This window comes from Stylophora pistillata, chromosome 2 (assembly GCF_964205215.1).
Source record: "Stylophora pistillata chromosome 2, jaStyPist1.2, whole genome shotgun sequence".
NCBI classification, from domain to species: Eukaryota; Metazoa; Cnidaria; class Anthozoa; order Scleractinia; family Pocilloporidae; genus Stylophora; species Stylophora pistillata.
The window spans coordinates 38,956,452-38,979,877 of record NC_142520.1 but is presented as its reverse complement, the minus strand read 5'-3'; the positions used below and the strand labels follow the sequence as shown (position 1 = coordinate 38,979,877).

The 23,426-nt window shown below is 39.8% G+C and overlaps 2 protein-coding genes and 1 pseudogene across 3 annotated transcripts in view; all 3 read right to left on the bottom strand.

The window, feature by feature from the left end:
• Positions 1-23,426, bottom strand: part of LOC148739427 (uncharacterized) — a 91,926-nt pseudogene that overhangs the window by 54,761 nt on the left and 13,739 nt on the right. The window lies entirely within an intron of this gene.
• LOC148739429 (uncharacterized) lies at positions 7,459-8,829 on the bottom strand. The gene has a single exon (XM_088751192.1). It carries the CDS (start codon positions 8,812-8,814, stop codon positions 7,465-7,467), a length of 1,350 nt encoding a protein of 449 aa, XP_088607318.1. The 5' UTR covers positions 8,815-8,829; the 3' UTR covers positions 7,459-7,464.
• Positions 9,438-14,297, bottom strand: LOC148739428 (uncharacterized). Its single transcript, XM_088751268.1, has 4 exons — positions 13,956-14,297; positions 12,479-13,123; positions 11,847-12,380; positions 9,438-11,456 (listed from the first exon to the last, which is right to left on the bottom strand). The coding sequence occupies exons 1-4, from the start codon at positions 14,245-14,247 to the stop codon at positions 10,567-10,569; spliced, it is 2,361 nt and encodes a 786-aa protein (XP_088607394.1). The 5' UTR covers positions 14,248-14,297; the 3' UTR covers positions 9,438-10,566.

The window sequence follows — 23,426 nt, the reverse complement described above, 5'->3', positions numbered from 1 at the left end:
AACCGATGGCGGGATGAGTAATTTCAAAGTCAGTAGTTATATTCCAAGACGCGAGTTATTCAACTGTGAATTGACCCTTCACATGCAAACGCATATTAGAGAGAAAGAGACCTTGTAATACACGAACTTTTTCGACTTAGCGTAAATAAGTGATTTGTAAAAGGAGAAGCCCCACGCCTCCTAAGAACGAATTTGTCGCGCTCCACCTTTAGTAAAAGCGTACAGAGTTTCAAAATACCCTTCGAATATAGAGGAAACCTACATGAGGGTTTTGAGAACGTATCTCTGGAGTTATTACTTCAAAGAAAATAGCGCGCGCACAAAAGAAAATATTGCCTTTTGTAACACAATCTCATCCGGCTTCGCCAAAGAGAAGTATGACACCTCAAAACTGACCCATATTATCACATCGCACAGGAAAGTCATCAAAAGATATCCTAATAACAGCTAAACGTTGAGAGTAGAAGGTTTAAAAGCGCTAGCGAATGGTAGGAGACGCACTGGCCTATCAACACCTTTCAACAGTCGACTGCGTTTTGCTTTCCTGCTTTCCGCCGTGTCGCCTCACGCAAGGTAGAGGTTTTCATGGATCAAGAGACTCTTTTCATCGCTCTAATTAAACTGTCCTTCATTCAGTGATCAAGATAGAAGATTTACCCCACAACACTCGCTATTATTTAATTTTCCTTCACTTAGGAAAGTGGATTTACAACACGATTGATAAATGCCCTTGCAGTAGTAACGCTATGTAACGCAACACACTAAACGCAACAATGGGCCTTTTCGCTCCACAAAAGAGTCTCAAACACTATCACTTAAAATGCCTAAAACATTTGTACCATTGGAGTGCGTTTGAGCGCGTTTGGTCAGAGCTGTTGAACAAGGATCAAAGTGGCCATATAAATCTTTGAAAGGTTTTAAACTACGACGTACAACGAATTTGATCTGCTCGAAAACCGGTCTAATATTACATGCTAAAACACAGTGCTTGTGTTTGTTCTTGAGAACGATATAATACGTGACAAATACGCACGAAAAATACTTCTACACGCTCGGACGATATCAAACTATGTTTACCTATAGTGAAAGGATAAAGAAATGGCCTTACTTTTACGGAATATTCAGTCAAACTCTACCCATTTCTACCGCTTTTACCGCCATATTGAAAATAACGCTACCACAATGCAATGCAATCGGAGTGCGCACACCGCCTGGGTGAATGGAGACAGAACAGAAATAGTAAGAGTACATCTTATTAGACGTTTTATTGTGTAGCATAGCTGAGTATTTTTTCGATTTGTGCCGTATTTTGACGAAAATAATATGAATAATATACAAACAACGATGATTAAAAATAATCCGAGATACGACACACCAAAACGTTTAGTAAGTTATTTATTATTCAACACGACAAATTGTTAATTGAGTAAGGGCCAATTTCACGGATGTTTATTTAAGAGGAGTGCGTGACAGAACTATGCGAAACGGAACGGAATTGACGCGTTGTCGTGTTGCTATTTCTATTTTCTTCAGTAAATAATGAAATTTCAGTGTCGTCTAACTGCGTTCTTCGTTCGATTTATCTGATAAACTTGGATCAATATTTGCTAGCCATTCCAACTCTTCGTCTTCAGGAAAATGATTTAAATTGTACGCCAATTTTTTTGGAACTTCAATCCAATTCGTCGCTTGCGCGGGAAAACCTGTCTAACCGGTTCTATGGAATACAAATACCGCGTGATATTTGCTCTCGTCTTAGGTGTTATTTGCGCTCTACGGAGTGTAATTGTGTAATAATAGTAGTTTAGTTGTTATGGTCGAAGTCCATAAAAACGCAGAAGAAAGAACGAGTTTAAGATCCAAGATTGCGCAAGATCAAAGCAGGAATCCCGAGTGGTCAAGACGGGCCATCTTGACCGCTGGGGTAGGCAATCAGAATACAGGATTTGCTCCATCATGCCCGTGGGCGCTGCAAACTATATAATAAATCGTATTACTAAAGTATTAAGGAAGTTAACCAAGTTAACTAATCATGTTAAATTAGAAATTTCTCCTTAAACAAGGCGATCAGAGTAAGAGATAATTAACCTCAGCCAATGAATTCCATAGGAGAAAGTTGGTTACACAACATCTCCATGTTTTTTTACAGCATTTCGCGTGTTGCATTGACGTATTTGTTGAAAGGTTTATTATACTTAAGGTTATTGTGCACCTTAATGGGTCTCTCGCGTGCAAGCGATGTACGTAGCGCGTGCGCTTTCAACTGTAGATATCTAAACCACTATATCAAATTAAAGCTTATAGAACTGGCTATCGGACTATACCAAAAATTTTGAAAAAAATTAATTGTCGAATTTTTCACGACTCCTAAACGGCGAGCGCCCAGATCACCTTTTAAGAGCTACAAGTCAAAGGGAATTTGTTCGATTGCTCTCAAATCTTGACAGTAGCTAGTTTTACCTATAAACAACAAAAGCGTGTCTCCGAGTTTTTTATTTCTAAATACTTTTTTTTCAAGAGCGATTTTTGTACGATCACTCCACATTTTTTTAATCCTATTTCAAAAATGTTCTGTAAATTTTCACTGAAATTAAATATGGCAAATCGCAGACACGTTTTTTAGCGCTTTGGCCCCAGAAATGGAGGAACACATTCAATAAGCGAAAAAAAAAAAAATTCGCTTTAACATGTGACGTTCAAAAGGTGATTCGGGCGCTCGCATTCAAAAGTCGTGAAAAATTCGACAATTTAACTTTTTTCAAATTTTTTGGTATAGTCTTATAGCCAGTCCTATAAGCTTTAATTTGATATGGGGTTTAGATATCTACAGTTTAAACCGGATGCGCTACATCACTTGCATGCGAGACACCCCTGAAGGTGCACGGTAACCTTAAAGCCACAAGCAGGTCCTCTATGGTGTAAAAGCCATGTTTTTAAATCAACCCAAGTACTTTGTGTTGACTCAGAGTATACAATGGTTTATAGAAGAAAGTTTAAGGTATAAAAATGCTCTTCTCTTTTATTCTGTCCACTGCGCACTGTCCTAATTGGCTAATGGTTAACAAGGAGATTATTTGGTTACGATGAATATATGAAGTTCCATATATTTTGAACTGCGGTTATAGATACGTATGATGCACGATCCTCGCAGTAAAGAGCGCTATTTATGCATCACGGGTTTATTACGAATCAACTTAACGGCCTGCTCCCAGTTGGCTTGTTAGCTCAATGGTAGAGCGCTGCACTAGTATCGCAGAGGTCAGTGGTTCGAATCCCGTACAGGCCTGATTTTCTCAGGTCTGATTTTCGCTACTGCATAAATAGCGCTCTCTACTGCGAGGATCGTGCATCATACGTAAGGAAATTATTACTAGTTACTCGAGTTTCACGCTCTAGGCGATCATTAGACAGAGCGTGAAACTCGAGTAACTAGTAATAATTTCCTTCTTTCACATTTGTATTTTGCTCTGCACATTTCTGCATCGAGCACTTCAAGGATAAGTGAAACAACTTTATTTCTTGTTTATTCGTTCATATATATTAGATATAAATATATATATATATATATATATAGCTAACTGCAGACAGTACTTTTTTTTTTTTTATTTTTAAATATAAAAGCCTGGAGACCAGGCAGTTTTATTTCGTCAATGATATCTATTTACAATTCTAATTGATTAAAGTATTCGAATTAAATTATGAGTTACTTAGGTAATTACAGGTCTCAATTAACTAATGATATTTTCTCTTACAGGCGGCACGAACAGCGCACGGGCTATAACAGCCCGGAGTAAGCGCCCACCTGTAAGAGGTAACAAAGTTCTATTTAAAAGTTTTCTATTTACTATTTACAAAGAGATATTTCAGACCATGTGGGGCGCAAACAGCGCGCGGGCCTGTAGCCCGGAGTAAGCACCCCTCATGGGCGAGGTTTAACAAGTTTTATTATATACAAAGGTTCAGGGGGGAGCAAGAGAGGGAAAGAAGACAGGTTTACCAGCATCGGCCGAACAAAATGCGTTTTTAAAAGACCAAAAATTCCTTAAGGTATCAGTGTCGCTGCTAAGAATTCTGAGTTGGACATCTTTTTTAATTAAGTCGATAATCGCGTTGGAGCTCAAAAGAGAACCTTCGAAGGTAGCTTTATTTCTGGCAAGCCAACACCAATATATGATGGTTGCCTTGAGAAAGTTAGATAAGGATATACTGGTGGTAGATTGGTCTAGGGAAAAGGGGTAATAGATAGAGGTAGGGGAGATAGAGAAGGGGGAGTCGAGTAGAACACGAAAAAGGGGAGAGAAATAGTCCCAGACTTTCACAACTCTGGGACATCCCAAGAAACAGTGTTCAATAGTTTCTGTTTTACCGCAGATCGCGCATTTTTCATTATTGATGTATCCCCAAGACTTTAGGAGATATCTTACGCGGATCATTCTATGGATCAATAGCCAAATTAGATCGTTCTTCTTGTTCTCAATTAGCTTTAGGCGAGACTTGCGCCACACCCAGGCCCAACGATTGATGGGGCGGTCCATAGCAGACGCCCAAAAACCGGAGCACCGGGGTGCAACGCAGACGGGGTCAAGCAACAAAAGATATAAATTCTTACTGGTGAGTAAATCAGGTAAGGCACCAGTTTTCTGATGCAAGGTACGGAAATTATCTAAACAAAGCCGGTAGTAATTGGAAGGAAGGAAGGAAGAGGGGCCAGAATTTGTGGGAAAAGAAAAACGGGGATCTAGAATAGTTAGCTTATGTCCTAAAAAATATCGAGCTAGGTAATGCCATTTGGATGTGCCAAAGTCATCTCTTAAACTGGAAAAAACAGAAAGGCGCAGGCTAGCGCACTTAGCTTTAAAATTAACGACGTTGAGGCCCCCAGAGGATGGGGGCGCACAACAGCGATCGCGACTTACATTTTCCATTTTTCCTTTCCAGATAAAAGGCCAAATGATCGACTTAAAGCTATCGTGCACCCAACGGGGTGGGGGGATGACTTTAGCAACGTGCCATAAACGGCTTGCGCCTAAAGTGTTTACAATTAAGGTTCTACCGATAAAAGACAGGTCTCTTTGTTTCCAAAGATTTAGAACCGAACTTAGTTTGTCTAATTTGGCCCGCCAATTGTCGTCGTCGACATTGACGAGGCCGTTTGAGAAGTAAACACCAAGCACTCTCATTTTAGTGACCCATTTGAGGCCATAGGGAGATTCAATTCTAGTTCGCCATTTTCCTAACCACATTGCTTCAGATTTGGACGTGTTCAGTTTAGCGCCAGATCCTTGTTCAAATTTTGATACGACTCGGAGAAGTGAAGAAAGAGATCTTTCGGATTTTAAGATGCAAGTAGCATCGTCAGCGTACTGGGATATTTTATATTGAAGGCCCCCTGCTCCGGGGAGCAGGAAACCTTCAATATCTTTACAATTACGGATTTGCGTTGATAATACTTCTGAAACTAGCACATAAAGGAGAGGAGATAATGGGCATCCTTGTCTCACCCCTCTTCTTAAGTGGACAGGGGGGGCAGGGAGCCATTAACAATGATTCTAGAGAAGGCTTTAGAATAAAATAGTTCGACCCACCCACAAAAGGAGGGGCCGAAACCAAATTTACGCAATACTCTCATCATGAATTCGTGGTCAACTCGGTCAAAAGCTTTTTCTTGATCTAAGGAAATGAGAATACCTGGTTCATTAGTTTTGTCAATCATGTCAAGGGCATCACGAAGTAAGGCCAAATTTGAGAAGATAGTGCGGCCGACCACGCCGCACGTTTGGTCTGAATGCACGATGGAGTTCATGACTTTTTTCAATCGTTCAGTGATGATTTTAGATGCTAACTTGTAGTCAGTGTTTAACAAGGAAATTGGGCGCCAATTTTTTGCGAGGCGTCGATCATCTTTTTTGTGGATGAGTCGTAGGAGGCCCTCGTACTGGCTATCCGCGAGGGAGCCAGCAAGAAAGGCCTCGTTCAAAACAGAAAGGAGAGATTCGCTCAAATCGTTCCAAAAACACGAGTAAAATTCTGTTGGGAGACCATCAGAACCGGGTGACTTGCCGGTCTGAAGGCCTTCCAATGCAGTAAGTAATTCTTTATTAGAAAAAGGGCCTTCACATAGATTGCGCTCATAATCAGTCAGTGAAAATTCGAGGTCGTCAATTATTTTAGTTTGAATTCGCATATCAAGAGGATCTTGGGTGAATAAATTCTTGTAGAAATTGGTTAAAATTCTTTCAAGATCATTTTGAGAATTTCTGAGAACACCGTTCTCGTCAAAAAAAGATTCAAAACTATTCATGTCAGCTCGTTTTTTCTCCAGACGGAAGAAATAGCGTGTTGGTTTCTCACCTTCTTCGAACCATTGTGCTCGGGAGCGGACTTTAGCTCCTTCGGCCTCTTTCGAGATCAGAGAGGACAATTGGCTTTCCAAATCGCTAATTACACCTGGGTTATTTAAGCGATTAGAATGTAAAGCGTTTTTAGCATGGGTTAATTGCTTAGTAATTAGGATTCTTTTGGCATTTGCTGTTCTCTGTTTACGGATACAGTATGAAATACTTGTTTTGCGGATTTCAATTTTTAGAGCATCCCACCATTCGCGAAGGGAGGCGAATTCGGGGATTTTAAGCTTAAAGTTGTTAATCGATTTTGACATAATGTTTTTAAATTCTACATCTGAGAGTAAAGAGCTGTTGAACTTCCAAATTCCAGGACCGTGATTAGAAGGGTTAGTCGTTAGTTCAATTTTTACAAAGTCATGATCGGATAGGTCGTATACGCATGGAAGAATATTACATTTCGTTACTAGGGTTAAGCCTTTAGCGACGAGAAAGCGGTCAATTCTAGATGCCTGGGTATGGTCTTTGTTAGACCAGGTGAAAGTTACTTTGCGCGGGTTGTTTTTGCGCCAAATGTCTGTAAGTGAGAAGTCAGCACAAAGGGATCGGAGAAGTTTTTGATCAGACAATAGGATGGCGGAACAATTTAATTTATCTAGGACATTGTCTACACAATTAAAGTCTCCCCCGATCACTAGATCCCCTTGGGGGAGAAAGTAATTGTGCAGACAAGAGAAAAAACTTTTACGATCCGAAATAGTATTGGGAGAGTAAATGTTTACTAAATTTAGTTTAGAATTATAGTAGTCAATGAGTAAGCTCAATATTCTTCCTTCGGAATCGGTCAAAAAACGGATAATTTTGCCTGGGAAGTTTAGAGAAAAGAGGATGGCAACACCGGCAGACCTGCCAGTCCCGAAGGACCACAGACATTTGCCGCGCCAGAGTATTTCGAATTCCTCCGCTTGTTTTTTGCATGAGACATGTGTTTCTTGTAAAAGGATTATGTCACAGTTTGAATAATTTAATTCTTGAATAACTTTTCGACTTTTACTGGAGGACCCGAGTCCTCGCACATTTAGAGAAATTATTTTAAGCTTACTCATTGAATATAAATAAAAAATTAATATCTGTACCGCCTTCTCCTAGGTTTAGCTTTCTCCCATCCATCATCATCAGTTTCGGAGCCAGAGTAGTCACGGCGGGAAGATCTATCGCGGTCATCGCGGCCGCGATAATAATCTCGATCGTTTCTATCTCTCTCTCTTCTGTCGTCTCTCCGGTCATCTCTTCGCTCTTCTCGATCGTCCCTCCCTCGCTCGTCTCTTCGTTCTCTTGGTCGTTCTCTTCTACCTTCGTCGCGTTGTTGTTCTCGTTGTTTCTCTTGATCTTGTTGTTTCTGTTGTTCTTGCTGTTTCTGCTTTTCTAGTAATTTCTGTTGTTCTTCTTGTTGTCGCTGTTGTTCTCTCTGTTGTTGTAGTTTTTCCTGCCTTTCTTCTCTTTCCTTGGCGCGCTGGGCTCGCTCTTGTTTCTTTTCCTCTTCAGTTTTAGGTGGCGTTGGCTCACTATCGACGTTCGCGCTGAAGAGCAGGAAGGGGCATTGAGGCATGGAATGGTTGTCCGCTAAACAAACGGAACATCTTGGCGAGTCTTTACATTCTTGAGCTCGATGCCCAGGGCATTCACAATTAAAACAACGGACTGCAGAGCAGTCTTTGGCCATGTGGTCAGTAGCTCCACAATTCCGGCAAGCTTTTGGCTGATTTGGGTACCATATTTTAATAGGTTCACCAGCTATGTTGATGTTGGCAGGGATAGTTCGATGTAGCGCCATTCGAGCCGTTCTTACTCCATTCTCGATATGTTGTGCAATTTTGTCGCGCCGAAATGAAAGGACACGACCGTAGTGGCTGAGTCGGCCAATCACGGCAGTGTCGGGTAGTTCAGCGGGGGCTTCATGGATCTTGACGAGGACCAAATGATTTTCGCAGTCGCCCAAGAACACTTTGAGACCGGCAATCACGACAAAAGGTGTTTCAAGAGCGGCTTCTTTAGCTGCACGGCTCTTAAAAGTCACGATCCAAGATCTATTGGACGCCTTTCTCTGGATTCCGGTGATAGCGTCAATATCGATTTCTGCCGCGTCAAAAGCTTCGAGAATTATTTGCGATGTGACGATTGTATCAACGCTAAAATAAATAGAGCGATCCTTCGTGATTTTACTTTGACTAGGAGCATTCAAAAAAGGCACGGCCTTAAATTTCACACCCTTATTTTCCAGATTTTTCAGTACCTCAGGGATTTCGATTTCCACGTCGGCGTCCCAGGACTGTGAACCTTCTACCACGCTTGCGTCTACGACGTCTCCTGGATTCGCTGTCGAGTTATCTGTAGTAAATTGGCTGATACTTTCACTTTCCTGGCTGTCCATGTTGACCAATTGCTGCAAAAGCAAGAAAAATAAACTTTTCATAAGCCTTTTAACTTTACCCAAGAGGCCGAGAAGCTTTTACTGTTTCGGCCTTCTGGGCCTCATCAGTGCAGTGCTCATGCTAGGATGGGGGAGAACCGAGACGGTCACCCCAAACGACCCAACCTTTGTGGTATCGTCTAAGCCATGCCAGAGTGCTCAAACTAGAGTAAACCAGCGAGCATGCGCAATTGCAACGGCAATGACTCATCCTAGATAGAGTGCTCAATTTGGACATGAAAGCAAAGCTTTGTATGCCAAAGAGCTATATCTAACTGCAGACAGTACTGTTTCGGCCTTCTGGGCCTCATCAGTGCAGTGCTAATGCTAGGATGGAGGAGAACCAATATGGTCACCCCAAACGATCCAACCTTTGTGGTATCGTCTAGGCCATGCCAGAGTGCTCATATATATCTTATATATATATATATATATATATATATATATATATATATATATATATATATATATATATATATATATTTATATATTTATATTTTTAACAATTATTCTACGAGCGTGCGCTGGATATGAGATGATAGATTGCCAACGAGGCGCATAGTGCCAAGTTGGCCATAATCATCTCATATCCAACAAACACGAGTGGAATAATTGTTTTATTAAAAACGCTACATTAAACTATTCAATTTTATTACATTTTTTAGCTCCCTTTCAATTTTAAGCTTATGCGTACGCTTAACATATCGTAGTTTGTGGTATATTGGCTCATATACCATAATGGCTAAGCCAATGAAAAGTCTTGAATTGCATTATCCAATGATCCAACTTTTAATAAATATATATATCTCGCTCAGGGCAAATTTTCTTTTCAAACATTTATCCTATATATATATATATATATAGATATATGTTTTTTTTAATACTAATGAAAAGAAATTAACCGGTATCCGTATTTAACCATTAGCCGTACCTGAAAGCCATCACCCCATTGAGGCTCTCCTACAACTTGCCCAAATTGTGATTCATAATTTCCCTTGTGGCTGCTATAAGTAGAGTCAATTTACGTGTGTCTAGATTACATTCGGCAGATGGATTTGAGCTATTATCGGGCCCGCGCGCTGGTACGCACGGGGGAGGGGGAGAGGGAGAAGTAGGCTTTCCCCTTGTGATATCGATACCTTCATACCTTGAAATAGGAGAATAAAGGATTATATCTTAATTAACAAATGGTAAACACCACAGCGTACACTATTGAGTTATGGATGCATGCGGGAGGTTGCTAAGCACGAAAGAAGCGTAAGAGGCGATAGCCGAGAGCGACTCTAGCTTCTTGAGTGCTTAGCAAACCTCCCAAGTGCATCCATAACTCTATAGTGTACGCTGTGGTGTTTACCATTTGTTTTATAACATAACATTAACACATTGTAGCCAAAGAGTTCCCTTTTATTTAACAAATCTTACGTAACCAGAAAAAACAAGCGCGCGCGGAAAAATAGTCTTTGCATTTGCTCACGTCAGCAGCGTACACCCATGGGCAAATGGGGGACGCTAAATTGACCAATCAGAGCGCGCGCTTTACTTTGGTTATGTTATAATCGCTTTTAGAAGTAATAGACTAATCAACAACAAAAAAAAAGGGCATACATATCTTGATTTGCTTTTATCTGTTTATGTTAAAACTTCTTCGCGAAGAAGTTATGAAAGAGACCCAATCGCTTCAAAATAACGTTATCTAATCCGTAAGTAATATCGCTCAATCCTTGCTTTCATGAAGAACAATTGAAGGAAGCTCTTTCATTGTTCTATAATTTGCACCAAGCCGTCTTCTTCCACGTTGCCTCCAGATACACCATGGCAATTTTCCCCGGCGCAATACGAACCACCTCCCCCTTCGGCTTGTTTATCTTTGATACCGCTGCCTCCTCCAGAGTACCCTCCACCTCCACCCGATGCGCCGTTATCCTCCGCTCCTCCTCCACCACCACCAAACCCTCCTACTGCTCCTGGTGCTGGTCCGCCGTTACTTCCACTGTTCATAGCTCCTGCTTGACCTCCTATCCAGCCTTGAGCACGCGACCCACCTCCCTCTCCGTGCTCAGATCCTTTTCTGGAACAACTTTGGCCATTCCAGCCCGCACCCACTCCCCCATGGTAACTAGCGTCATCATTGTTACATTCTCCTGGCTGACCCTTGGTACCACCCTTCTTTGCATGTGATGGATCGTTCCCCTCACTACTGGTTCCACTTGTTCCTGCCTGACCATCCACACCATGATATCCACCAGACGCGCCTCCTCCTCCTCCAGCAGCTAAAAACAGCAAATCATTTGTGGTATAAACAAAACTTCCTCCCCCTCCCCCAGTGCCAGCGTTGTCTTCGACAGACAGTCCGAGCTCAGCTGCTGTCATGGTCGTGCTTTGGCCACCTTTCACCTCCACTGAATCTCCTCCTCTCTGCCCCACAATAATAATTAGAACAGTACCTTTGGTCAGTCGAAATGTCCCCTCTATCGCTGCACCATAACCGCCGTAATAAGTTCCTGGTCTGTATCCATAATTGTAAGAATGTGTCCCTCCCCGAGCACCAAAGGCTTTGATGAGATATTTAGCTGTTCTTGTAACGGTGAATTTCTGAATGATACCGAGTCTCCCTTTGCGGCCATCAGGCGTAAACGAAAGGAGAGCTATAAGAAAATGACGTAATATGTACTTACTGACGTAATGGGAGGGCCGGACGGGAAACTATTCGGCTCGAGGTCGTAACGCTGAGATCTCGGTAATTAGGGTAAAAAGGATACAGTGTTTTAACAAATACGTTAATCAGACTCCTGTGGGAAAAGTTATTCCAGTTACTGAGTTCTTAGTCGTTACTTAGTTAAGAAGGCTTCGTTTAAGAGGCAGTTAAAAAAATTTCATTGTTTTGGCCAAAATTCAGTGCATAACCGAAAATAAAATGTTTATTAAGTTCCGACCTTTACAGACGGAGAAGTGATCATAATCGTGTGATACGGCCAGAAAGTTTGTATCGAACATGGATGCAAACAAAAAACAAACAATCACACTGTTCAACCAACCTTTCACCTTCAGCGATGTTCTTGCCTCGATTGTAAATTGCGGACTTCTGGCTTCACACACATAAATTCCTGAGTCTGACTCTCTCAGAACGGAAATAGTTAGGGTTCCTTTGTCTACTTTCATTCTCTTTTCGTCCCAGGCCCCCCTTGCTCGCTTCCAAGAGACGAGAGGAACAGTCTCCCCTGTGGCAGAACAGTTCAGAGACACTGACCCACCAACCCCATTGGTGAGCATGTCGGGTGGCTTTGAGACAAATTTTGGTGCCGACCAAACAAACAAGGTCGTAACTGCGGAACCTTCTCCAAGATGGTTTCTGGCTCTGCATTCGTACGCTCCAGTGTCCTTTCTTTCCACATCAACCACTGTCAAATCCTGCTGATGGTAATCTGCCCTCTTTTGAGCCAAGGCACCGGTCAATCTTTTCCACGACACGATTGGTTTTGGAAAGCCGGTCACGTGACATTTAGGTAGCGTAATGTTTTGTCCCACCCTTGCCTGAGTGGGACCTGAAGCAAGTTGAACATGTGGTTTGGCTAAATGGAGTTGATTTAAATAATTGATATTAAAGAATAGTAAAAAACAGATGATGAAATAAATTCACGCCCAGTTTCTTCTGCATGCCCATTCCTACTTTCAACGATTAGCTTCGCAGACTGACTCTCGGAACCAAGAACATTTCTTCCAACGCAAGTGTAATTTCCAGCGTCGCTAAGAGTCACGTGATGGAATTCTAATCTCCCACCCCGAGCGCCAAGGTGAGAATTACTTTGGAGATGAGTGCCATTTGTCCCCACCCACGTCATAGTCGGTTGAGGATTTCCACTTACCGAACATTGGAACACTGCACTTTGATTTTCTCTGAGTGTTTGCTTCATTGGAGAAACAACAACTACAGGGAGAGAGATAGGTTCCCCAGGTTCTCCCTTAGCTCCGGGTGGGCCCCTGGGACCCGGAACCCCTGTGATACCCTGTGCACCCTTTTGACCTGGTGGTCCGATATTTCCTTGCTTTCCGGAAGGCCCTGGTTCTCCTCTAAAACCGCGTGACCCTTTCCTTCCTGTAGATCCACGCGGACCTCTCCTTCCCCGTGATCCTTTTGGTCCTTGCAATCCTGGTGGCCCCTGTACGCAAATTTGTTCTTTGGGCGAACAAAATGATCGTGGTGACCATGAATTCATGGTCTTGTTTATCTCACTTCTAACCACCTCTATCGTAACTTTACCAGGGTTGGCTCCTTTCTCAGGTAACTTGAAATGGCGACGGCTTCTGGCGTTAACTGGAAATAGTTTTTTTTTTTCAAAAAGTGTTTGAAAATTAAAGCGGTAACACTTTTAAATCTCCTTACCAGACAATAATCTCAACAGTGATTTATTTATACAACCTTTGGCTCCAAACCAGATTCGTCTAAATGACGGTTACCAGGTTCTTACTAAGCTTTCCGTCGCTGAAAATTTGTGCAGGAAAATAATGAAAGGAGGCTGCCATATTCTCGAGCAAACACTGATTTTCTTTTCCTCGCTTTTACGTGTACGATCGCCTCGTTTAAACGAGAACCTAAATTAAGCTCAACCTTTCCTTGTGGCACGCAAGAGTACTTCACGTTTTTCCACCCCCCACCCCCCCCCCACACCCATTCCTCACGTTTCAAAACGTTTAGCTATCCAAGACCTTTTTGTGCTGTTATTATGATAAACAGCAGACGTCGCACTGTTGTTTTAGTCATTCAACGATGGACCCTTCATATTCCTGAAGGGTTTATCTGGCCAACAATACATCAAATATATTAATCCAAGTTAGGGAAAAAGGGATATCTTTGAATGATCAATTGCATAATGTTACTCATATGATTGCTCTCTTGAGCTTTTACAACGGTGACCCCTATTACTTTTTCGCTATCGACCCCTCAGAAATGAGTTTATGTAGTTACTAAAATAGACAAATTCATTAGCCACTTTAAGTACCATTGTGACTCCCAATTTCTTCACCAAAGTAAGCCTCGGCAAAATTCAGGGGATCGAAAAGAGTTCGCCAGGAAAATTGTATTTCGTATCGTTGTCGAAGCGAGGGTCCTTTACTAAGTTATAAGTTGACGAGAGAAAGCATACTACCTTCGGTCATATCTCTACTCTCCTGAGCAATATTGCCAGCAAAGTTCCCGACAAAACCAGTGCTTTCAGAAGGTTGAGTACCTGCTGCTTCGGTAGAATCCCTCATGGATCCATGTATTCGCCCCACTTCCGCCATAACATCTTCAACATTATGAACTCGCTGGTTTATGATCTCAACACGAACCAAGGCGGTAGTACAGATCAATAAACATACGAACGATACTGGAAAAGCAAACTTGGATAAACAGCTGGGCACATCACCAACAGAAGGGCGATCTTGTTTTTGAAACATAATAAAACGCTGTTAGGATTGAACCGACTTGTAACGCTCCAACATGTTTTGAAAACCAGCCGAGACACGTACGATCGCGAAATGTAATACTGACATTCGAATCGCTTGTTGACAAAAGTGCAGATTAACTTCCTTTCTGTCACGTTGACATCAAAAGTCAACACACGGGATATTGAGCCATTAAAAATCCATATTTTAGAATTCTAAATTTCCATACCCATAGTGTAAATATGGATAAATAGAAACAAGAATCTTGCCTTAAAGCGCGGCCTGTCGAGTTCAATTTTAACCTCTAGATTAACATTCCAATTCTCCACACTGTTACCCGATCATTTTCTATGCCTGTGGTGAGCAGAAACTGCTTGAAAAGTAAGCTCAATGATTATTATTTCATCTCGCTAGGCTTTAGACTGAGCTTCTATGAGGAAAACGCTCTCTCTCTCTCTCTCTCTCTCTCCAGATTCAAAGCTGAGTATCTGCTACCTTTTCTCCTCTTCTTTTTTTGATATAAAATTTTCCAATATTTTCCCGTTTTTACAGTGGAATATATCAGTCTATTTTTCACTTAGAATACTTCTATTCAAAGTTACCGACCAATACGAAATTTTAGTCAGTATATCAATCTAAACACGACCAATGTAGCAAATACTCAATCTTTGGTACACATATCGAAAAAATCACGAAAATAAAAAATTTTGACGGACGTCTTTAAAGGTCTTCAAGTTCTTTTTTATTGCCGTAAAACCCCTTTGGGATCCGGAATATTTTACTTTCTACACCATCTTAATTTTAGAACAAAACTGCGTTCCCACATATAGTATCATTTTGACTTAACAAGTCAGATTTTTTGAGAAGGTCAATTATCTTTTTTCTTTATAAAATCATTATATTTTACTTTAAATTCGTTTTTATGGAAGGAAAGTTCTGCGCTTGTGAAAGAAAACATGTTAAACCTGTTTTTCAATTATATGTCACAATTAAAATATTTTATTGCACAAAAACCACTCCGTAGCAAATAACCATTTAACGTAGCAAGTACCCACTTTATGTAGCAAATACCCATTTCTACTTCTTTTGCTCCAGAGAAACATTTTCTTTGGTAAAAGATTAAGTTTTAAGGAACTATTTGGGTATTGCTTGAGAACAATCTATCCCTCTGTATTTTTCAATTTAAAAAAGCGTACACGCGCATTTTTGTAAGAAATAGTTTCGTTTCCAAATGGCTGAAATATTAAGCAATTAAAAGTGTTGTGGAAAGGATTTTGTTATGTTTATATTAGTTAAATCATGATAGCATCTTAATCTTATAAACGCTGCACTTTACAGAGGTAGTTTGAACGATTACGAGCGCTTATTGTGGTGTGAAAAATTTCCTTCAAGTGTTACTTTAGATAGCATAACAGGCATCAGCAATCAATCCTTATTCAAATCTGAAAGGGACAAAATTTTTTCCAGTGTTACCCTTGTTTTGCTTTTACTGTATTTATAACTCTGTTGGAATGTGAACCTTATTCTTTTTTCTAGTGTAGGCCGAACGTTAACTTATATCAACTAATTGAGTTTTAAATCGCGCAAAGCTTTGTTACAATGTAATCTTAGTTTTCATTCATGTTTAAACTTAGTTCAGTTTTAAATGCCCGTACGACTCTATTCATACAAGTTTAGTTGCATTTCTGTAAAAGCCTTGTTCCGTTCTATATGCGCGAAAATAACTCACATTGTGACTTTAGCCTATTTCCAGTCTATGTGTGATGTAGCTTTAGATGGACTCGTACCTCACTTACAATGTGAGCTTGGTATTCTGTCTAGTTTATGCTTAGTTTAGTTGAGTTTTAAGCGGTACGCATAGCTTTGTTACAATATAAGTTTACTTTTCTCTCTATTGTGATCAGTTTTTAATGCGTGCATAACTCTGTTACAGTGTGAGCTAGTTTTTGTATCCAGTATGCGCCTAGTCCAGTTTAAAATACACACATAACTCTCTAACAATGCAAGCTTAGTTTTACTTCCAATGTGCGCTAAGTTCAGTGTTAATTGCACACATTACTAAGATACGTCGGGATCTAAGTCATTCTGGTATACGCCTTGTTCAGTTTCAAAGGTAGGCATTACTCTGTTATAATGTAAACTTAGTGTTGTTTCTAAATAAATATACCCTTGATTTGAATTTTAAATGCGTGTAAAACTTAGCTACAACGTGGGCTTAGTTTTGTTTACTGTGTCAACCAAGTTCAGTTTTAACTGCTTGCATAAATCATATATTACAATGTGAGTTTATTTTGTTTCTAGGGTGTATTAAGTTAAGTTTTAAATGAGCTTACAACTCAATTACAATGCAAACTTAGTTTTTTGTGTGCATAACCCAGTTTTAATATCATATGAGCTTCATCAGTCCATGCCTAGTTCAGTTTTAAATGTGAATATTGCTCAGTTAGAATGTGAGCTTAGTTTTGTATGCAGTGTACTCCTAGTTCAGTTTTAAATTCTCGCGTGTAAGTCAGTTCCAATGCGGGCTTAGTTTCAGGCTTTAGCCTAGGTTCCAACACACCCAGTTTCAGATGAACACATATAGTTCATGAGTTCTTTTTCCTGTATGACTGCAACACTTAATAATAACGTACTGCTTCATTCACAATTGCTTGTTTTTCGCCTGATGCTTGATTCATTCACTCTTTACATTTCCTTATGGTCTTTATTTGCTACGTACTATACTTTAGATAGCATTTAGCAAGTGCAGAGAAACAGGGCCACAGAGAGTCTTATCTAACGAGCTTGTTTCCTTTAAGATACATTAAGCAATAAAGTATTAAGAAAAGATAGACGTAGAAAGCTTGTATTTTAGGGCTTATTTTACAGGCTGATAGTAATCGAAGCGTCCCTTTTTAAATGATAAACACCAACTATTCCCTTAGTTATACCAACAAACGAACGCAGTCTTCAACCAACATGGGTATTGGGCATTTATCTTCCTAGGTAAGGGTATTCCCAAGCTGGGCTAGGGAGAAACAACAAAAACAGGACTACAACAACAATAACACCAGTAACAATGTATTCGTTAGATTGATATATCATTGGGATTAAACGCAACTGATTTTGAAACGAAATTCAAGTTGAAATCTAAGAATAGAATTAAAATTATCTGAAGAAAACAGTTCCAGTCCTTTAACTCTTAGTCAGATATTATTACATGTAATCATCATACTTCTTATCCCTTTCACTTATAGTGTTTCCCGTTTTTTGTGAACTTCTATTTCCTTTACCATTGTGAAAAGATGATTTCTTAACATAATCGATAGAATATTGCAACTATACATATATGAACGAGAACGACTAAATAAATCATTTTACTAAAAACCGACTAGAATTTCAAACTTTTACTGATAAGAACAACAATATCTCGATCTTCTTGAAAAAACAACTTCAAAAACCGTGGAGCGCTATTTAGTTGAAATTGGAGCGTCGTTATATCCAAATTCAGTAGGAGCCGAAATGTATCTTAAACTTATACCTGACTTTCTGCAGCCTAATCACATGTTACCCACCTCGTAGTGATTTTCTTTTTTATATTCGTTAACGCTAAAATAAGAATCCATAAAGTAGAACTACTTTCATACGAGAACAGTTCTCATAGTTTTGGCGTCAAATGTACAGTGCAGCCTACTGCATAGTACCATGTAACAGTTTTCAACAGTTCAGTGTACAGTGCAGCCCACTGCACAGTAAGATTTAGCAGTTCCAACAGTTCAGTGTCGTGTTCTTGAGCACAATGCAAAGGACTGCATAGTAACATTTAATCTTACTATGCAGTGTACTTCACTGTACCGAACAACAATACACTGAATAGTACAGTGTAGCGCCCTATATAGTAATATTTAAGAGTTTTTTCCCAGTTCGGTGTTGTTACTCAGTTCAGATGTTCTGTAAGTGCAGTCTGTACAGTATGGCACACTGTTGAGTAACATTTGATAGTTGTGAACAGCTCAGCATACAATGCATTGCACTGCTTAGAAAATATTTAAGAATTTTTTTAGTTGCGACGCTACCTGTGACTGTAAGTCTTTGTTCTTGAGAAATAATCGTTTATCTCCATTGCGATTTCTTCGATCTGACGATCACGTTTCAAATTATTTGCTTATTTTACTTCAACCATCTACCACCTTTGCGCTTTGAGGTGACAATGCGGACGGTTTATTATGGCACGAACTAATCTTGTACGATTCTCAATATTTCACTCGTTAAAATTTTTCAGAAAACTCGCTCGTTCTTTTCGCACCCTCATTCTTTTTCTGAGGCCCGTGCTAAACGTTCCAACATTGTCATCGAAGACTTATTGACTCAATAATGTTAAAGCATTTAGCATATATTTAGCATATATGCTTGTCCAACATTTTTTGTAGGACTAATGTTTGAGAACTTATGAAACGTTCGTCCAAAAAAAAATGTTGAACAAGCATGGATGCTTAACGCCCCAATAATGTCAGATCAACAAATCTTATCGAAGAAAGTTGGAACGTTTAACCCGACTTGATACTTCTCAACTCGTGCAAAACCATCTCGCGCACGCCTTTTCCAAGGATTAACCTCTAGTTGACATTATTTAACAGTTAAGAGTATTTTCGTGTAGTGGAGAGCATTTCAGAGCAAAATAAGACTCCGCGTTATAGCTTTGAAATCTCCACGTTATCAACCTTTTCATTAAACTTTCATGTTTCTAGAAGCTTATTGTTAAATCGTGCGTTTACAACCGTAGAGGATAGAACACTCTCAGAGGAACTAAAACGTAGAACGTATACAATTAACATGGACACAGGGGCACCGAGAAGAGGACAAACTATCTATTTAAAATAGAAATACGATAAAATGACGTAGATGTGTTTTTCAGGTATTGAGCAGTTTGGTAGTAGTTAGAATTTAATTTGAGTATTTACTACCGTTGCAAATACTCAACTACCTACTGAGTATTTGTTACCGTAGAAAATACCCATTAATGGTAGCCAATACCCATCAATGGTAGCAAATACGCACTAGTGCATATTTGCTACCGTAGCAAATACACAGTGGGTAGTTGCTACGGTAGCAAATACGCAATCAATGTAGTAAATACCCACTCGAATCGGACTCTCTCTCTCTCTCTCTCTCTCTCTCTCTCTCTCTCTTTCTCTCTCTTTATCCCTTCGTTTAATAAAGGATAAAAAAATGGGTGACAATTTGTTTTACGATGGGAGAACTTTTGGAAGGAAGGTTGTCAAGCAAAGTTTTACCAAATTAAATTGGTAACATAATGTCTTTAGCTTCTTTCGGGTTAAAAGCACGTCAGTGGTGGGAAATTGTTCATTACAATTTGACTGGCGTTTTGTTGCACTCGTTAGCACCAATCCATGGTTGAGGAATTGTGATTGAGGAATTGGTTGATTTATGTCATTAATTAAATTTCGCTGTGGGATTATTTGCCCTCAGGCGTAGCGGAGACTGTCACAATCGCTTACAACTGAACAGAAAAAGGGTATGGCATTTTAAGTGGCAATGTATGCAGAACCCACCCTCGCCGAAAAACGATTGGAGATCGTTTACAATATTCATACGTCTACTCACATTCTGCATCACGCAAAGCACTTCAAAGGAGAAAAACAAACCGATCTCTTTTAAGTCGCATGACATTTTTTGATCCAAGTCTAGATCTCCTCAAAGAAAAACGCGCACTGACCAACCGATTTAAAAACAAAATTCTGTTTTAAAAATAATTCTTCCGCCTTAAATTAAAAACAAAAACGACAATCGAGGGCCAAAAGACAAAATTTTTACAAGAGGAAACTGGTGTGCCTGCCTAGTACATCAAAATACTATATTTTCCTTTATTCTTTTCGCCGGGCTGAACCGCATTTGATTCTTTTTAAACACATCTGTTACCAAATAAATAGGAAGCTGTAAAAATACTACAGCCCATGTTCTTTTCAGGGCTGATAAGGAACAAAGCCGTAATAGGAAGCAAATTAAAGTTTATGTCCATTGTTTTCTCCTCCTCTAGGCGGAAACGGTCAGCGCATATAGACATAATTTTGAGCTCTCACGCAGTGCTTGCCCCAAAGGAGCAGGAGGGATCAAATAGGAAAAGTGGTACTCCAAACAAACCTACTCTTTTTACGGAAGCCACGCTGGTGTTTCTCCCAGGGGAGCAGGGTAAGATAGAATAGGATAGGGGCACTCGAATCGACTTAACGACAAAATCAACACCGCGTGCTCAAAAGAGATTAGGTTCTTCGCTGCCATTCCTCAAGATGTCTCGCATCGCCCAGAGGCGTTGCGTGACACCTCAAGAAGTGGTTCGAAAGAGAATTGACTAAAGAGAGAGAAGTTCAAGTTTCCTCATAACAGAGCGTCACTTTGTAAAAATCTTGAATATCATGATGGTCTATGATAGTAATTCGAAGTGAGCATGCGTGGACGTAAATCCAAGAGACAAAAAGAGATGGTGCAATTCGCTCTATGCTAGTGAAGTTAGAATCTCGTTGTAAAGCACAACGAAGATATGAGAGACTCTGCCCCCAATTTTTACAACCACGGCAATCACTTATTGGATTCATTTTGACATTTATTCGCCACTAAACCTCTTATTCAGGTAAATTGTGCGCAGATCAATTGTATGTTTGATGTATCTTGTTCTTCTTCACACATCAGCGATTGAACTTCTCCGCTGAAAAAGATGAATTTCAATTTAAATGAAGGTGGCACCTGTTTTTTAATATCGCCAGCCTGTGAACGCCGGTGACATAAAGGAAATTTCATATGGTGAGCTTAAGTGATCGAGAATTTCTTTGATTTTTCTTTTAACCAATTGCAACCAGATGCAAACTTGCCGGTAAGTCGATGACTCCTTAGTCATTTGCGTTTTTCATGCTCGAGGACACTAAGTGGCTTTTCCTAAGGGATTGTTGGAGTTTTAAGATATCTACCTTTAATGGGGCTAACCGATTCAGCGTAAAACGGCTAACCAATTCGGCCAATAGGCGTAGAAATTGACAAATTGTAAACGTTCGTCGTAAAAAGAAATTAACTGCAAAAAAGACTTCTAGTGACAATAATAGAATGATATTAACTGTTGGTTGTAAAATGGCCCAAATCGTAACCGTCACCTGTGAAAGCTATCACCCCTTTGAGACCCTCTGATTGGCAGTTATACTCTGCAGTAATCGCGCTTTTAGAAACTCGGCCCAGTCTTTCGTGTTCAAAACCCGGCTCTTCTTTATTGTTTTGTAAGCTAATATGGCGTGTCCTGGGCGCAAAGAAAATGTACTCTCTTTTCTTTTGTAATTTGGACGCGGTGTCGTCTTTAATTAATCATGAAGAGTTATACTTTCTTATGAATCAATGATATGTCGCACTTCGCCCTTAATATTTCTTGTCGAGGAGGAAGGCAAGAAGAATTCTCACGGGCTCAGGTTCTCTTAAGAACATCGATTTAAATATTTATGATCACTCAACTGCCGAGAGTAATTGCCGCCCATTAACGAAAGTTCCACAAGTTATCATGCAAAAGTAGAATGAAACAGTTTTGAACCGTGCCTCTTCGCACAAATTCCCCTACAGCAATTAATTACAAATTACAAATTCGGCCAGAATAGACTTTAATCCACATATACCTAATTACCAATTCGAACAGATGCCAATTCCTCTTTCTTGTGGAGGTGTCAGTATGTATGTTGACGCCAGTTTAAATTACACAGTCCTCGAAAAAACCTCTAACGAGGCTTTCCAGGCCTTATGGATTGAACTCGAATTCTTAAAAGGTAAAACTGTTATATGTGGTGTAATCTATCGGTAACATACTTCTCCTGAACAATTTCAAACATATTTCGATATGACAATAGAAAGACTAAGCTCTACTAATAAACCGATATATGTCATGCGCGACTTCAACATTGATCTCCTCAAATCTGAAACCTGTGATTTTTCTCATAACTTTCTGCTGTCCCTGCAAAGTTACTCCTTTTTTTCCAGCAATTGACAAGCCTACAAGAGTCCATAATAATTCTGCCACACTTATTGACAATATTCTTGATAACAGAATTGGCTTTAAACTCTTCAGCGGCAACATTGTCTCAGATATAAGTGACCACTACTCTCAATTTTGCATCATCCATTCTCCATCTTTAAAATCTCGCTATCAGGTCTTTCACATCGCAATATGGATTTAGAGAGAACTGCTCAACTCAACATGCAATTCTGGATATTCTAAATACAATTCAAAACAACATTGATAAAAAATTATATTCCTGTGGCATTTTCATTGACTTGAAAAAGGCCTTCGACACGGTTGATCATTTGATTTTGTAGCATAAATTACACCATTATGGAATTAGAGGATTGATTAATGACTGGTTCTCGTCATACTTGTCTGTCAGGATGCAATCAACCCAAAGCGGTTCTATTGTCTCTAGCAAAGAGAGAATAGTGTGTGGAGTCCCTCAAGGTTCTGTACTTGGTCCGCTTCTTTTCTTAATTTATTTCAATGACATGCATCGTTCCTCTAAAAAGTTTGACTTTTACCTATTTGCTGATGATACCAATTTACTCTTTGCAGAAAATGATCTAAACAAACTTGAAGTTGTCGTCAATGAAGAGTAATTAAAGTTGTGTGAATGGCTGAATTCAAATAAATGATCTCTTAACGTATCTAAATCTAATTTCGTTATTTGTCATCCTTATCAACACAAACTATACCGATAAGTAAACCTTAAAATACTTGATAATAACTCGGAGCAATTGGTATCTCTTGAACGTAAGACATATGTTAAATACCTAGGTGTTCTAATTGACGGTAATCTCTCCTGGAAGCACCATATTAACTACATTTCCACGAAAATAAGCAAAGGTATCGGTATTACTGCAAGGCTAAGACACTTGGTACCGCTCACTACTATTATAAACATTTACCGCTCGCTCATTGAACCGTATATTTCCTATGGTCTCGTTGCTTGGGGCCAAGCCGCGAATACTCATCTAAAGAAAATCGTCATTTTACAAAAGCGGGTTCTTCGTCTAATGTACTTTTTCGATTATACATCTCACTGTGCTCCTCTTTTTAGTAGTTCGGGAATTCTACCGATAAAAATGCTTTACTTCAAATTGGTTGCCTCTCTGTTACATGATATCCAAAATCGCTGTGCTCCTCCCAATCTTTC

Excerpts from the sequence above, each read along its gene's own strand:
- LOC148739429 (XM_088751192.1), bottom strand. The coding sequence starts at position 8,814 with ATGAAAAGTTTATTTTTCTTGCTTTTGCAGCAATTGGTCAACATGGAC.
- LOC148739428 (XM_088751268.1), bottom strand. The coding sequence starts at position 14,247 with ATGTTTCAAAAACAAGATCGCCCTTCTGTTGGTGATGTGCCCAGCTGT. Across the intron at positions 12,381-12,478 it reads TGCGAAGCTAATCGTTGAAA|CCAAACCACATGTTCAACTT; the intron begins GTAGGAATGGGC and ends AACTCCATTTAG. Across the intron at positions 11,457-11,846 it reads AACATCGCTGAAGGTGAAAG|CTCTCCTTTCGTTTACGCCT; the intron begins GTTGGTTGAACA and ends ATTTTCTTATAG.